The sequence below is a fragment of the Cicer arietinum genome, chromosome 6 (genome assembly GCF_000331145.2).
Source record: "Cicer arietinum cultivar CDC Frontier isolate Library 1 chromosome 6, Cicar.CDCFrontier_v2.0, whole genome shotgun sequence".
Classification (NCBI taxonomy): domain Eukaryota; kingdom Viridiplantae; phylum Streptophyta; class Magnoliopsida; order Fabales; family Fabaceae; genus Cicer; species Cicer arietinum.
In genome coordinates this window covers 1457863-1474498 of record NC_021165.2, presented here as the reverse complement: position 1 = coordinate 1474498, position 16636 = coordinate 1457863, and the positions used below count along the sequence as shown (strand labels likewise).

At 28.7% G+C, this 16636-nt stretch overlaps 3 protein-coding genes across 5 annotated transcripts; 1 reads left to right on the top strand and 2 right to left on the bottom strand.

The window, feature by feature from the left end:
• Positions 1–481: 481 nt before the first annotated feature.
• Positions 482–1513, bottom strand: LOC140920927 (uncharacterized). The gene has a single exon (XM_073370255.1). It carries the CDS (start codon positions 1511–1513, stop codon positions 482–484), a length of 1032 nt encoding a protein of 343 aa, XP_073226356.1.
• Positions 1514–5690: 4177 nt separating this feature from the next.
• On the bottom strand, positions 5691–8832 carry LOC101509633 (sedoheptulose-1,7-bisphosphatase, chloroplastic). Its single transcript, XM_004503171.4, has 8 exons — positions 8648–8832; positions 8436–8555; positions 8039–8224; positions 7464–7545; positions 7126–7347; positions 6704–6804; positions 6528–6599; positions 5691–6139 (listed from the first exon to the last, which is right to left on the bottom strand). Exons 1-8 carry the CDS (start codon positions 8744–8746, stop codon positions 5858–5860), a joined length of 1164 nt encoding a protein of 387 aa, XP_004503228.1. The 5' UTR covers positions 8747–8832; the 3' UTR covers positions 5691–5857.
• A 3943-nt stretch (positions 8833–12775) lies between these two features.
• LOC101508884 (uncharacterized protein At2g39920) lies at positions 12776–15045 on the top strand. 3 transcript variants are annotated; one of them, XM_004503170.4, is made up of 5 exons: positions 12776–12915; positions 13090–13235; positions 13751–14195; positions 14403–14603; positions 14689–15045. In XM_004503170.4, the coding sequence occupies exons 2-5, from the start codon at positions 13193–13195 to the stop codon at positions 14714–14716; spliced, it is 717 nt and encodes a 238-aa protein (XP_004503227.1). In that variant the 5' UTR covers positions 12776–12915; positions 13090–13192; the 3' UTR covers positions 14717–15045. The 3 variants fall into 3 exon arrangements, with proteins under 3 accessions (XP_004503227.1, XP_012572049.1, XP_004503225.1); XM_012716595.3 differs by having other exon boundaries at positions 14684–15045; XM_004503168.4 differs by lacking the exon at positions 12776–12915 and adding an exon at positions 12916–12972 and having other exon boundaries at positions 14684–15045.
• The last annotated feature ends 1591 nt before the right edge of the window (positions 15046–16636 follow it).

Here is a 16636-nt window from a genome sequence, read left to right as displayed (position 1 = left end):
TTGATACTAGGCAGTCCAGTCACCATCTCATACTTTTGCAACGCGTTGAGATCTCAAAATTTCAAGTGTCCAAGACGGTAGTGCCACAACCATTCATCACGACTGCCGCTGTAGCTAAACACCTATGCTCCATGATTTCCAACCCAATCTTGAAAGTCCTATTGGCAGCCATAGGAGCCTTAAGGATCAAAACCCCGTTTTGGTCCAAAACGCGCAAAACATTGTTTTCCATCTGAATCATGTAATTCCTCTCAAGCAATTGGCCAATACTCAATAGATTACACTTGATTCCTGGAATGTACATCACATCTTTGATCAAGGAATGACCACCATCCCTTCTCATGATCAAAACATCACCAATACCGTCGGCCGCTAATGTCGTGTCATCCGCGAATTTCACTCTACTTCGTGTGGCTTGATTGATCTTCACAAACCAATCCTTTCTTCCCGTCATATGTGTCGAGCAACCTGAGTCCAAGTATCACTCATTTCTCCCTTGGGCTCCATCTCGAACGGTTACCATTGCGCTTTTCTCCGAATGCGTTATTGCAGATTTTTCTGCACTGCAATAGTTGCTGTCCAGCAACTTCCTCTTGTCACAGTTGCTGTCCAGCACCTCTTTAATGCCATAGTTCTCTTCCGTGATCATCACAAGAACCGTGTTATCATAATCCATGTCTTGCCTAGCAACCTTAGCCTCATCCGCATGATTCTCCCTTGGTTTCGCTCTACACTCTCTTGCGAAATGCCCAAGCTTTTGACAATTGTAACACTTCTTGGTACTTTTGTCGAATGACCTGTAGTTGTCTTGACCACCACCTTTGGAACTGTCCTCACCTTTCTTTGAATTTTGTGACTCTTTTCCATCAAAATTCTGGAAATTCTTCTTTCCTCTAGAAGACCATCTCCCTTTCGACTTCTTATTCTTCTCGTTGAAATGGGCTTGCAAAGCAACTTCCGCTTTGGCTTTATCGTTTCCTCTTTCGTCCATCCTTTGTTCATGAGCTTCCAATGAACTTTGAAGTACATCTTTCGTCATCGTCTTGAGATCCTTCGATTCCTCAATCGCCACCACAATATTATCGAATCTTGGTGTTAAAGAACGCAATACCTTCGACACAAAATTCTGTTCGGAAACGGCTTCACCACACAACTTCATTTGATTCCCCAAGCGTGTCACACGCGTCACGTAATCGTTAATCGTTTCCTTGTCTTCCATTTGAAGTAACTCAAACTGCCGCTTATGAGTTTGTAACCTCACCACCTTCGCCTTATCCGCTCCAGCATATGCTTTCTCAAGAATACCCCAAGCTGTCTTCGCCGAGTCGCAATCGCCAACTTTTTCGAAATTGTCACTATCGACGCAAGAATGGATCAAGAAAAGGGCCTTGTAATCTTTCTTCTTATCTTCCTTGAATTTCGCTTCTTGGGCTGTTGTAGCCTCTTTACCAAGAGGAGTAATGTCATCGGTAATCATATCAAGAACATCTTGATATCCAAACAAAACTTTCATTTGTTTGTGTCATTTGTCATAATTCTTCGAATCAAGAATCATAAGGTTGGTAGGGATTTTGTCATTGGAAACGGACATGATTGCAGCGAAATTGGATCTAAACCTTGCTCTTGATGCCAGATGTTGGAACACAATCAAGAGTGGAGGGTGAATCAATGGTGAAAATTGTGGTGTTTTGGAAATGATAGAGAAAAGAGAGAGAGAAAAAAGAGAAGAGAATTATTTTCTGAATTTCATATGTATTTCAAAGTTGGCATTAGTCTCAAAACATTACACACAAAGTTATTTATATGAGTACAAATGTGGAACCACTTAACTTGGCCCAAAACTAACTTTTGAATTATTTACAACTTCCAATATTATTGAGTATAGTATAAAAATTTGAAAAATAAATTTATTCACCAAAATGAAAGAATTTAACAATTAAATCGGTGAAATTTGATATCAACACAAAATTAATAATTTAAGTGTAACAACTTAGATAAAAATTACTCATAAAGAGAATTGATCTTTAATAATATAAAAACTAGTGTATCAAATGAGAACTCTTTTTGATAATATGAAAAATAAAAACTTTTAATAATAATTAATAGATTATAATCCATGGGTGAATTCATTTCGTAATAAAACATTAGCACAAATAAAAAAAGATTAACAGAATTACTGAAAAATAGATATGAAAAACGTATTTGTTTCTACCTAACATACAAATAAAAAGAGATTAACAATAGAATTACTGAAAAAATTTCAGGTATAAAATTTAAGTAAGTATTGTTTTTAAATTTGAGACTTGCGGGAGAAAGAGTTATGAATTAGTGGTTGCCATCTGTAAAATTTACATTCATCTTTATTTACGATTTTGATTCACATGTAACACAAAATATAAATAAATAAATACTGTGAGATTAGTTTAATTTATTGTTGATATTAAATTATTAAACAGAATAATTTATCACATAAAATATATAAAATACAAGAAAGAGTAAATAGAAAAATCTTACTCGTGTTCTTCTTCTTTCCAATGAAACACTTTCTTTGTCGATTTTTTAGAATAATTTTCTTTATTCCTCGGTTGACGAGATGAAATATTATTTTCAAATACGACATCATTATTTCTATTGTTATTGTCTGTCACGTGAGGAATAAAAGGATGATACTTAGAAAGTGAAACATTTGCTTGATAATTATTTTGTACCATATGATTATCACGAGAGTTCATCGTTGTTCCAACATTAATCATACTATTAGATAGATAATGATAACCATTTGAGTTTGACCTTAAAGAATCCATAATAATGTGTGACATTTAATGAGAAGCTACCATTTGATAGTATGTACAAAATGAAAGCTACCTTAGTGAGAATGTATAGTGTGTTGACAATTTTTTTTAAGAAACACAAGTGATAAAATATAGAGAGATGTAGTAAGATAAGGTAGTTGGATCGGAATAAAATTCTTATACACTTGTGTTTCTTAGCTTCTGTTTCCTAATTAGAAGGTCTGAACCCACCTTATTGTTAACAAACTTTTCAATTAAAAAGCTAAAATTGTGTAACACACTATAACGGCTATAGTTTAATTTGGTTTTGGTTTTTAATTTTTAAATACTCTTTTACAAATCAATTTTTAAAACAATATGAAAAAATTAAAAACAAAATCTGTTTGTAAAGTCTAGTTTTAAATATCAGTTTTTGTTTAGTCCCCATTTAAATATCAAAAAGTGAATAAAGAAAAGCAAAACATATCTTAACTGTTTTAATTTTTTTAATTTTAAAAACAGTAAAATAAAAATAGTTTCTAATTTTTTTTCAAAGAATAGTATGTTCAAACAAGTTTTTAAGTTTAAAAAACTCAAAAACAATTTCCAAAAATTAAATCAAACAAGTCCTTCAAACAATTTTTTAAATTTATTTTATACTCATTTGATTCTCAAAAAAGTTTTGAAAAGTTTCTCGTTTCATTAGTTTTTGTTTTAATAAACATAAATTATTAAAGTTGTGTATCAAAAAATATTAAAGTTTTGATAAATTATTAAAGTTTTTTAATACACAAAAATGTATTTTAAAATTTAAAATTTAAATTTTTTTTAAAACACAAAAATATTTATAAAAAAGTTAAACTCTAGATATTTTGGAATACACTTATATTTTATAAAATTTAATTTTCGGAACACATAACTATTTTCTTAAATAAAAAAGTTACATAACAGAGAAACTTAAAAAAAGTTTATTAGTATAGAAAAGAAAACATTCAAAACTAAAAAGTTGTCAAAATAGTATGTACCGATAAATTTATTTTAAATTTTCTAGTATACAAATGCATTTCAAAAAGTATAAATGTTGCATCTTTCCAAAATACAAGAAAAAAAATTCGATAAAAATTTGTATTTTGAAAAACTTAAATTTTAAAATTTCTGAAACGTAATTAATGATGGTGGAGTGGAATAATTTTTTCTGATATTTTTTATATAAAAAAGGTAAAATATGGAGTAGGAATATAATTATAGGGATATAGAGTAAAAATTTTGAGATATAAAGAAAATTTAAGTCAGATGATTTTTCTAATAACATTTTTATTGAGCCATCAATTAAAATTAATTTTGATTGTATTTAATTGTGTTTATGTATATATATACTTTAAGGATAAATTATAAGCAAAATAACTAAATTAAATATATTAAAAATATTACTAATTACATTTAATTTTATATAATTTCAATATAAAAAAAATTAATTGTAAAAATTATCATTAATAACAACAAAATGGATTATTAGAACTGAAATCCGATAAAATATGAAGTAATACAGAAACACCTCCCTATTATTTCTCATCTTCCTTTATTTTCTCATTTACAACTTTTATATTCTTAACAATAACCCTAATTTAATAAAAAAAAATAAAAACATCATCCCATAACTAACAGGTTGAAATGTCTAGATTATAATCATTATATTATCTAAAATAGATGAATGAAATCTAGTTGTTATTCAAAAGGAAGTTCCACTACACTTTCGGCACACCTCACGTACCTTTGATCTATTTGATGGATGCGATGGAACATATCTTTGACTCTTTTATATTTTCTGTTCCAATTCCATTTGACTCTTTTTTATATTTTCTGTATACGTGAGAACGAGTACAAGATAGTATTTTTAAAATAAAAGATATAATTGTCAATTATGATCTCACACGTATAATTTAAAGCAAATTTTCATGGATGAATTTAATTGAATGGATGTAAGTAGTTAAATTTTATATAAAATAAATATTTATATTAAAAAAATTAAAAAATAAATGATTATTAATTATAACAAAGTTGTGAAAATCAAATTATATAATTCTATAAGATAATTCTAGTTTAGTATATGTTAATCGGTGATGAATTTCGACTACACATCACATGACATATGTTAATTAACATAAATATTGTGGTGTATCTTATTGTAATTTTGAGGTCTATAATCGGTGTATTTTATGAGTATAATTATTTTTATGAGTTGAATTGTGATTATTAGGTTATCGTTATCGATATATATTTCATTCTAACATTAGAATATGACATGTTATATGTACGTATTTTTTTGTTACACAAATTAATCTAATCAAATCAGATGCAATTGTATCATATAGGTTGGTAGAGATAGATCTTCATTGTATAATGTAAATTGACATGTGTATATGGATTAAAATTAATTTTATCAAATTGTTTAATGATTAAAATTGCATTTTTAATTAGGCTCAGTTTTTTAAATTAGAACCTGGATGAACCAAATACACAAATCAGATGTCTATTATAAAAGAATTAGAGGGAATAATCTATAAACAAAAATTACAAAAACAACTATTATAATTATAAAATAAAATAAAATTTTCAATCTAAATTTTAATTTAATTTTATTTATTAAAGATGTAAACCAAAATTAATCTATTACCTCTCTCTAATATATATATTTTTTTTAAAAATTTATAACTTAAAACTCTTATATGCAATATAATATTATATTAAAATTTTAAAATTTGATTATCTAATATTTTAGTTTAAAATAGGCCACTGTTATAACTCTAAGTCTATGTACTCTGTGATCATTATGTTGGACCTTGTTCTTTTGCCAACCGTTTCAACAACCGTAATTTTATTTTTTTATGGATTGCTGAATTTAAAAGTGGAGAATTAGTCTTGTCAATACCAACATTTGGTCTCACAAATATTACTAAATTATATATTTTGTTATTATATAGTCATAAATAGAGCATTATGACTATATTGTACAGAGTTGTATGAAGATAGCATATTGTGCAGAAAGCATATAATAAAAATTGAAAATGAATTGTTGATTCAACAGCTTAAGCAGTTGCCCCAACAGGTACACCACCCTGGAGCCTTGATGAGCCATACAATGTTTCTTCAAATCGGATGATCTCATTTTTGGATCCATATGCAACTTGAGTTCTATCATCAATGTTTTCAATTACCTTTTCTAGGACTGATTTATGACCATCACTGCTGTAACCTCCAGCTTTTTCAATCAACAGTCCTAGTGGAGCTACCTCAAACAACAACCTCAACTTCGCTTTAGCTGTTGGTGATGTCACATTTGTAAATATTCCCTTTTCTTTTACAATAATCTGTATAGAGAAAATGACATTTTGAAACTATATTACACCGCTTATTTCTGAATAAAAGATAAACGGAAATGGTGTCGCCTGGCACAATGCGATTAATTAAACTAAGTTTAGTTAATAATAAAGTAGATTTGAATTTTGTCTCATGAGATTATAATGTTAAACACTTATTGTTTAGCTGACACTTTATAAATTGATTAATACTAACTTCAGACTTAAATATAAACAAAAGTTAAAATATATATAATTTAAATTTGAATCAAATATATTTTAACTTTTTGTGTATATTTTAGTCTAGAAAGTAAAATAGATAGATAAATCTGTATGAAGTAGTTTGATATGAAGGCCTGATAAGGCCATCATATATGTATGATTGTGTTGAGAAAAGAACCTGGTTGACATCTGGCACCATTCCTCCTGTGTATCTCAATGTGTATTTTTCTTTGACATAGTAATCAATCAACTATTAGATGACAAAGAAAAGAAGTAAGCATTGATTGATATATGTCAAATTACTGACTAACAAAATAGTATTTTTTCTAATATAAGATGATTCTCTATGAAGACCTTGGCATAATTGGCGTTGTCAAATGTGGCTCTCAAATTTCCAGGGGAGAATAGTTTTCCTTCACCAATTTCGTTAGTCTCTTTGACATGTTGCCATTTTCCTGAAATATGAATTCCATAATTGTCATATAATAAAATATGGGTGATTCTTGTCTATAATATGTTTGTTTCAATTCAATTCAAAGTGTGTTGGACCAATCTTTGACCAAATTTTATTTAATTAATTTTAATTTAAACACAAATAAGTCGAGTGTATCTGAGTCGAACTCTATCTGAAACAATTTTTAGTCCAACTTTATTTACTTTCCATTCGAGCAATAGATTATCAGATCCCAATTTTCTTGAAAATCGAAGGATTAATACAAAAGAAATGTAACTACAACCTTACTAGAATGTCATAAACCTTAAGACATCAATCTTACCTTCATCAAGTAGAAGAAATTCATGAGTGCCAGGAAAATCTTTAAGAGCAAGCACATAAGTAGTTCTAGGACCCAAAACTCCCATAGCTGCAGCAACTTGATCTTTTCCTGTTACTCCAATCAACTTATCACCAGGCCACACACCAAATATGGTTCCTACTGTGAAATTTGTGTCTACAATGCTGGATCCATCAAGAGGGTCAAATGCAACACTAAATCCACCTGTTAGTTGCATATAGTTAGAAAAACTAATCTGTGACTTAAAAACTGATATGCATTTGTATATAAGAGACGTGACTCATATATTTAAGAAAATGTTTAGTATAATTATGGCAGACCTTCAGTTGGACCTCCCATGTCTTGAAGCTCAGGAATTTCTTCTGAGCAGGCGTACTTGCAGAAGTGAGAGTGTTTTAAGGCCTGTGCATAGAAACTTGGAGAGTTAGTTTCATTGCACATTGAAAAGAAAATGACATTTTGTTAATTGTATTCATCGTTTTCAAATCGAGATTCAAATTGTGAATCAGAAGACCTAATCATCATATTCCAACACGACACATAACATTGAGAGAAATTGACAGATAATTTTGTCCTTTAAACATGTTGTCTTGAATTTGATCTTATGAGTGTATATGAAAAATGTCATGTTGAGAGATGAAGTCTACTTTGGCCTAGAAGTTTACTTTTGGGTGATCAATTATTCGCCTAACTAACTAAACTACTTATATTGAAGGGAAATGATTCATGGATATCATTTTGACTCGTATCACAATTTTACATCAAAATCCTGCACAAATATGTTATGATCCTTTGTGTAATTAGGATCATACTTATGCTATATCACAATATGATGTTCTAAAATCATAATTGGGTAGTAACTTATTGACATACTAGTAACTTATATTTGTCTAACCTCAAAAAGAAGGTTGTTAGCAAGCATATCCACTGCAAGCTGCTCATCTCCAAAAGAGTTAACACATTGTGTTCCACCACAAGAAGCTGTCTTCACTTTGAAAGAAATTGTTCTTAATGCTTCTCCCATGCACACCATCAACCTAATCAGTCCCTTATCTGGTGTCGCCTTTGCCAAGAATTCTTCCTACAATACACAAACATCAACATTGGCTAATTTAAGACATCATACACGATACTAATACTGACACGTAGATGCCAGTAATAATTTAACAAAATATCAATAATCGAATATAACTACATGTATTAGATACTGAAGATATTTTCAATTTGAAGTGTGAGTACTACATAAACTATGTAGACTTATATGAGAACTTTATGCTATGTAAGTAACTTACCAAACTATCACCAATTTCACATTTGGTTATGAATGAAGCACCTTTTGTCCTTGAAATCTTGAGTGTTGATTTGGATGACACTCTAAGTGATTCTCCAAATAAAGAGCTTGATTTCAAACTCTGCCTCATTACAAAAACATGTTATTTTAACAATCACTTTTTATAATTAATCATTGAATTAAAAATTCTTAAGATTCTTGTATTGTACATACCTTGAAGGAAGAAGAGGGAGGGATAGAAGGAAGGGAGTGTTTGGAAGAAACAGTAGGAAGAAAAGCACCACGGGAGTAACATGCTATACCAGTTTCCATGGCTACAAAAAAAAACTATGTATGTTGAAAAGTTTTTGAGGATGTTGTTTTTGTTATTTCATTGATGAAAAAAAGAGTGTGAGAAGGGGATATAGGAAATTATAGATATGTGGCTAATTATGCATGTAGTGACACGTGGCATGTGGTGAGTAGATAGGCTAATGAAACTGAATTTTGAGGTTTGAGTATTTAGCATCGCAAGTATTTATGTGGTTGTGATATGATCTTATTATAGGAAGAGATATGGTATCAACAATGTTTGTTAGTTTGTGAATATATTGTTTTGAAATATGAAGTGTTCTGTATTATGTGTGTTATCAAATGCACTTTGGATTTTTGGAAGTTAAAACAAAGTTAAAACTCTCAGTAATTAAACTTTCTCAAACTGTGGATAGTGTTTTTCATTTGGTTATAATTAAAGAGAGGAACATTCATTTTAATTAGATATTTCATATCCCACAGTATAGGTGTGACTAAATTATTTAGTAAACTATAGGCTTTTACATTTTCTTTAAAAGTAAAATATAAAAATAAAATAATGGATGGCAATTTTGTCATATTGCTAGGCTTAAGTAGCTAGTTAGCCAAATTTGGCACTTTTCTATTGGTAGTATGGAATTTATTTTGGTTGTCTTTTTCTTTTGCTTCAAAACTCTTCCGACTCTTCACAAAAGAGAAACTTAAAAAGTATATAAAAAAGAGAATTTTGTTTCTCATCTACCGTTTGTAAAAAATCACATGCGTTTAAAAGTATAATTGTAGATGAAAAATAATTGTATTTTTACTTGATAATATAATATAGACTTCAAAATGGCGTTGACGGTGCGAAAAGAAACTCCCTCAAATTATTGGGGGTTGAGTTGTAGACTTATGAAATTGAGTTAACACTTAACCGCAACTATAGACTATGAAATATGAATCCAAATAGGGAATAGTGATTAGCTTAAAAAAAGAAACCGAGGCATAAATTTAATATATAAAAATCTGAATAGCTTCTTTGGTTTTTTTTTCTTTCTTTTTTGGTGATTAGCTTCTTTGTTTGTTAAATTGTATGTAAGAAATAAATGAAACTAAACAATAAAAGGAAGGAAGGAATATAAATAAGAGTCTCTAAAATATCTTTTGGTTTCTAAATTCCATTGCTAACTATTTATATCACTCTTAAGATATATACAGTTTATAAGACATTTGGTTAGTTCGGTGTTCTCCTTGAGACAATTTCATGCAATTGATTTGGGGAGTTTAATTTTTTTAATTTTTTTTTTAATCTTAAAAACCACAAATCAGAAATTCAGTACTATTTCAATTATAAATTATAAATAATAATTAAATTAATAAAAATATGTGTTAATAAAATCAAAAACCTTCTACATCGTTAAAAAAACATTTTAGAAACTAAAATCACGAGAAGTTTTTTGTTGTTGTTAGGAATTGAAAACAAATACAAAACCAAATGAATTACTTCATAATATTTGTTAATTTATCAGGGAATAGTAGGGGATAAATTCACTCCCTTCCACTCATTATCACATAATTTTATCATATAATGAATTTAATAACTCTCATTTTTCTATTAAAATCATTCGGTTTTATATGCCAAAATTGCATTGTAGCTTAAATCCATCATATCATAGATTTCCCCACATCCTCATTGCCTTCATTCTCCTATTCACTTCCTCAATAACAGCTATTGTGTTCTTTCATTCTCCTATGCACTTCCTCAATAGCAACTATTGAGTTCTAACTCTAGCTCCCAATTTTGCACTTGCAACAGATTACAATGATTCATTCAATTATTAAGTTGAATGAGATCAATATGCGAGTCCTAAAATTTCATTGTGATAATGTCCCAGTTTTTAAGAGTTTATAACATATTCATTTGATAACTTGTATATTATTATTCTAACTTATTATAATATATTGTTTTTCTTAATATTTTAAATGGTCTTCCCAAAATACACTTTATAAAGGCAATTGCATAGTACTAATTAACTTTTCTTCAATGACGTAATAATTTTTGTGAATGTCTCATTTCTAAACTATTTCAGTTTTGATGTTTAATTTTTTTTCTTCTATATTTTAATATTTACAACTCTTAAATTTCATCTATCATATATATATAAATATATATATATCATTGGAAACTTTCAAAATGTTATCTAATGAAAAACCGATCATTTTTTATCTTATAGAAGTATCATTGGTTGAATATTAAATATGAGCACACAAACAATAACAAACGGTGATGTGATTTGATATACACAAACTTTCAAATATCTCTTGAAATGTCATGTCTATTTTATTTACACATAGTTCAAAAGATGATAGAAAATTTTAGTATATTAATTTATGAGAAATTTTGGTATTTGGGTAGAAGGAGATAGAAAATTACAATAAACATCATAATAAAAATGATTATTTTTCAACATTTTTTTAATGTGTATAAGTAAGATCATCTTGATAAATTTATTTTCTACCATTGGATCATTCATAATATCTCATTTGATCCGATGATAAGACTTATTAATCAAATGGTTGATAAAAGTTTGTGCATGACGCAAGACTTATCTCACTTGTGCAACATAAAATTTGTGTATTTCTAATATATCATTCAACAACAACTATCTACTAATCATTTTTACTTCTAAATTTAAATGGTAATGTTTATAAAATTTAAGTACAATTTAATCTTAACTTAATATATCAAATGTTTTTGCACAAAATGTGAGATAGTGATATATAAAACAAAGTGAGAGTTTTTCTGTACCAACATAATATATTATCTACCGAAAATTAATATTTAAAATTATCAAAAATTTTAACGATGATCGACAACATATTTCTGAAGTAGAAGTTTACGACCCTCCTTATCCTTACGGTTGAGACGATAATTTAATTGATGTGCATTCAATTGATTTGATTTTGTGGAACACATTCACTTTTTTTGTTTTTATTGAACAAAAATTAATCCAAATCACTTTCTAATGCTTCATAATAAATATGACCATGAACTTAACGAGAGAAAAAAAAAACCATAAACTTCTATTTGTTTGAGACAAATCTTAGTTTTCAAGTACTAATATATGGTGAATCACTTATAAAAGAGATCCTATTTTTGCAAAACTATTGATTTGGAGGATAGGATTTTATTTGTCAGGTAAAAGACACAGAAGCTTTGTTCTCTCATACTCCACTAAATCTCCTCAAAAATAGAGAGAGCAAAAATACATTTTGCTTTCCTTCTCTATTTAAATAAAATTTGAACCACACAAACAATTTTAAAATTATTCTCTCTATTTCTTCTCTTTTCCTCCAAACTCTCCGACCAAACATACCCAAAGTAAAATCGATATTTAAGTGAGTTGCACCCTGTAAGTAAAAATCAAAATTTATAAGATAATGTACAAAAATTATTTGTTTCTAATTCTTACCAATATGTCATTTTTTTTTTGTCATGGTTGTTTTATTATAATACCAATAAAACTTGTTTGCATTGTAATTGTTGGTTGTAACTTTGTGTGTATATTCATTTTAACGGTTAAAAAATGGAAATATAATTTAATTACGACAGGAGATGGTCTATAATAATATTTATTTATAATGTATTGTATATATAATTAATGTGTGACTTAATAGTAATGGAGATTTTTATAAATCTAATTTCTCGTTCAACTCTCTAGTTTCAAATTGTTTAGATCTAAAATATTGTATTTAAATATTTGATTTTTGTCCATATAATTAAAGATAAATCACCATAATAACCTTAATGAAAGTGTCATGTACTTTTCTGGGATTAAAATTATTTACACTAAAAAAAGTATATTTAAGTGAATCGCATATGGTGAATGAGTAACTTAAATTCATTTAATACTTATATTTTTTAAAGAGTGTTGTGGTGAGTTTAAAACATTTATCCCCAAGTAGAATTTGTCCATTTGATATTTGTGAATATATTATAATAAACGATTTTCCAGTGAAGTATAGACAATGGTAACAAAGGAAAGGCACGTAAAGAAACAAGGAAGCTTCCTTTGGAGAGTGACTCACACAAAAGACAATGTCAAAATATATATTCCCATGCATTCTGCAACCTTTTTTACTGCTCAAATATCTATCATCTTATAATTCCTCCCAGATTTTATTTTTAGCCTCAGTAATGTCTTTCTCAGGTACTTTCCTCACTCACTCATCTATGCTTGTATTGTGTTAAATTCATCTCTAACAGGGTTTGATTTTTTTCTTTTTTCTTATGTTTCCAATTGTACCCTTTTTAATTCATCTTGCTCTGAAATTTGAACCATGTGGTTTTGAATGATGACTAAATCTTTGTTGAATTATTATAGGTTATCTCTCTGACATTTGGAACCAAAGTGGAAGTGTTACTTGAATTTTGGATTAAGAGTAATTAGCTTATAGCTTAAACAGCTGTCTGCTTATGCACAACAAATGGAGCAACAGTACTCTGCAGTTAGTCTTTCAGATGATTCTGGTATGCCATACCTTTAATTTGTCTCTCTTTGTAGAGCTAGCATATGAGTTAGATTCATTTTTTAGTTTAGTACTAAATAATTGAGTAAATCATTATTATAGTCTTTGAAATTGTAAGTGTTTGTCAATTAGTCTCTCAAATTTGTAAAATAGCAATTTAGTCTCTTAAAATGACCGTCAGTCAATTTTGTGTTTTATTTTTTCAAATTTAACACCACAATTTTAAAAAAGTTTATGCCTATCTTGTTGCTGCAAGAGACTACTCAAGTAAATATGTAGCTTTTTCATTGATTTGGATGGATGTGTATACTAAATAGATATTTTGATTGAGGGACTAATTTGATTGATCTTCTATAATTTAAGAAACTTGTTATTTCATAAATTTGATGGACTAAATTCATCGACTCGTACAATTTCGAGGACTGGAATACTGATTTATCCACTAATATAGAGCTTGTTTTAAGATTTCTTATCTTTTTAGCACTTATGAATTGTAACTTTTTTCTGTGTTCACAGATACATCAAGCCATTATAGGCCAGAATCAGCATTCTACATGACATCTTTTACAGCAACAATCTTTCTTGCTTCACTTGTGACTCTTGGAGTTTTATTAATTACTTTGCTGGTTTCCTTGGCGATTATGCTGCAATCATGTCAAAGTGAAAATCCCGGAGCTACTGAACTTGCGAATTTAAATGATTACTACAGTCATTGCAGGGTGCATTCTCTGCATGCTCAGCTCAATAGCTTAGAAGAATATGATCTTCCAAACATATGTAGAGATTTGACTATACATTATATCAAAGGAGGTCAATATGCTATAGACTTGAATTTAACTGTGTCTATGATTGATGATTACTTCAAGAGTCTGAGACCTTCAGATAATGGTTTGGATGTGGTGTTGATTGACATAGATGACATTGTTCCTCCAAATCCTTATTCTTTTTACTTGTATCACAGGTAAGGTAATCCCTTAATACAAGATGGTGTAAAATGTAGAAAAATGCTCACATCAGAAACTAATTAATGGTGTTTTGGTGTCTAGATTTTTGGTATTGTGATGTATGTCACCAACTTGCATCATTTGACCAATTTATGTTTCTTGCTACTTGATAACATCATTTTTATAGTTAATGATAACTTAACAAGGAGTTTCTTTTGGTGTAGGTCTCATAATGACAGCATTAGTAACTGTATGAAAGAAGCAAAAGATGTAAAGCTCATGTTTGTTTTAAGATTATACATGAAGCTTCAAACTGATGGATGGTCTATAATTTTGTTATCAAGAGAATCTCAAATATACCAAAATGTCACCATTAACCATCTTGTTTCTGCAGGATTTAGTGATTGGTCTTCCTTGATGATGAGGTATACTGATTATCTTCCTTTTATATATAATTGAATCTTATGATCTTATACTGTCAATGAAATGATCTGCATTTATACAGAGCAGAAGATTCAGATTCTACCAAATGGAATGAGTATTTTTCTAGGCAAAGAAGTGTGATGCAGAAAAATGGCTTCAACATAAGAGGCATTATAAGCAGCCATTTCGATGCGTTGACCGGTCCAGATACTGGAACACGAAATTTTCTGCTTCCAGACCTTTTATGTATGTCACAAATTTGAGCAACAGATAGAGAGCAAGCATAGATACAGGACATTAGTTTCATCTTTCATCCATTAGGAAGAAATAATTGCTTTTGATTATTTAGGTTCTTTTTGTTAAAAACTATATTTGTTTTTGTTATACGTTTAACATAAATGAATACCACATACAATTCAGTATGTACCTAGAGGCTAGAGGTCACTTCCTTGTTCTACGTCTTCTATTCTATCAAGGCATTCAATGCATTCACTGAATGAATATCAGGGGAAATCATGAAACTCCTTAAGATTTGGAAACTTTTAATATAAAGAAAGTGTATTTAGTAATTTAACACACTTGGTTGGGTACGGATAAACCCGCAAATTCGATCATCCAATTTAATTCAATCTACATTTTGACTATGCATTTAAGTTCGGGTGTAACCCGAACCATTCTATTGAAACTCAATTATGTTCAGTTTAAATAACGGATTTAACTTTTTAAACCATGCACCCGTGAACTCAACCTATTGACATGACATATATAATTTATTTATATTTTTACTATTTATGTATAGTTAAACTTTAGTTGTTGAACTATGTTTGAGAATTTGTTGTTAATTTAATCAATTTAAGTGTTTTCTTGTGTTTGTGCATGTATTTTAAGTATTAATTGATATGTGTCAATATAGTTTTATTATTTTTTAGATGATCGAGTATTAAAATTTAATTACATTCTTTTTTTATTATCCATGAACCCAACCCAACTTGTGCATAATCGGGTTGGTTTGATTCAAGTTTGATGCAAAAATTATGGATCGAAAATTCAACACAACCCAAATAAAATTGATTGATTTGGATATTAGATTTGACAAAAAAAACGATTCAATCCAACTTGTGTACACCTCTAATTAGATGGATCTCATTTAGAGTGTATATCCAATTTTTGAAACATTAATTCTATTTTACATTTATGACAATAGAAACTCAATTAATTTATGTTTTGGGTTAAATATATCTTAACTTTTATTTATATTTGTGACCGAAGAAGTAGTTGATAAAGATAATTTGTTATATAACTATTTTTTCTTTTTTAGTTATTATTTTTCTCATCCCAAAATAATTAACTCAATTTGCAAAAAAGATTATTTCTAAATAATTGACTCTTTCATTTTCAATGTACTTGTTTTTAATTGTATTATTTAACTAACATTATTTTCATCATTTTCAATATAATCATTTTTATTATGTGATAATATACTAATAATTAATAAAGAAATAGTTAAATTATTTTAAGACAGAAATAAAAATCTGAAAGAACATTGAAGAATGACGAGGAAGTAATATCTAGGTGGAGGTACTAAGTTCGAGAGTGGGGCGCGGCGAGATTCGTAAGAAATAAGAAGTAGATGTAGGTAGCAAATAAGGGGTGTAGTAGCATCTTCTCTACTAATTTATTGCTCATGATTGAGTTGTTACCCGTGGGCCATACCATTGGGACAAAAAATAGTTGTGTTTGTGGATTCTGTAAATAATTGAAATTATAAATGGATCCACCAATAATACTATCTCCGTCCCTCTCTAGTTATTCTACTTTTTTTTTTCATATATATTAAGAAAATAGATAATTATTTTTATGTGTCAAATTTATAAATAGATATTACTAAAATATCATTTATATATTTAATTTCATTTTTCATTTTCTAAGAAAAATAAATATTAATGTTAGTCTTTGCAAATAATAAAATGGATCAATTTAGTCCCTGTGTGAATCACCATTAAAAAAAAGATAATCAAATATGTAATAATAATTA

Bases quoted from the DNA above. Each gene is read 5' to 3' on its own strand.
- LOC140920927 (XM_073370255.1), bottom strand. From the start codon at position 1,513: ATGAAAGTTTTGTTTGGATATCAAGATGTTCTTGATATGATTACCGAT.
- LOC101509633 (XM_004503171.4), bottom strand. From the start codon at position 8,746: ATGGAAACTGGTATAGCATGTTACTCCCGTGGTGCTTTTCTTCCTACT. The intron at 7,546-8,038 runs GTTAGACAAATA...TTCTATGCACAG, and splicing joins CTAACAACCTTCTTTTTGAG to GCCTTAAAACACTCTCACTT. The intron at 6,140-6,527 runs GTTCTTTTCTCA...TTCTCTATACAG, and splicing joins TGGTGCCAGATGTCAACCAG to ATTATTGTAAAAGAAAAGGG.
- LOC101508884 (XM_012716595.3), top strand. From the start codon at position 13,193: ATGGAGCAACAGTACTCTGCAGTTAGTCTTTCAGATGATTCTG. The intron at 14,196-14,402 runs GTAAGGTAATCC...CTTTTGGTGTAG, and splicing joins TCTTTTTACTTGTATCACAG to GTCTCATAATGACAGCATTA. The intron at 14,604-14,683 runs GTATACTGATTA...GCATTTATACAG, and splicing joins TGGTCTTCCTTGATGATGAG to AGCAGAAGATTCAGATTCTA.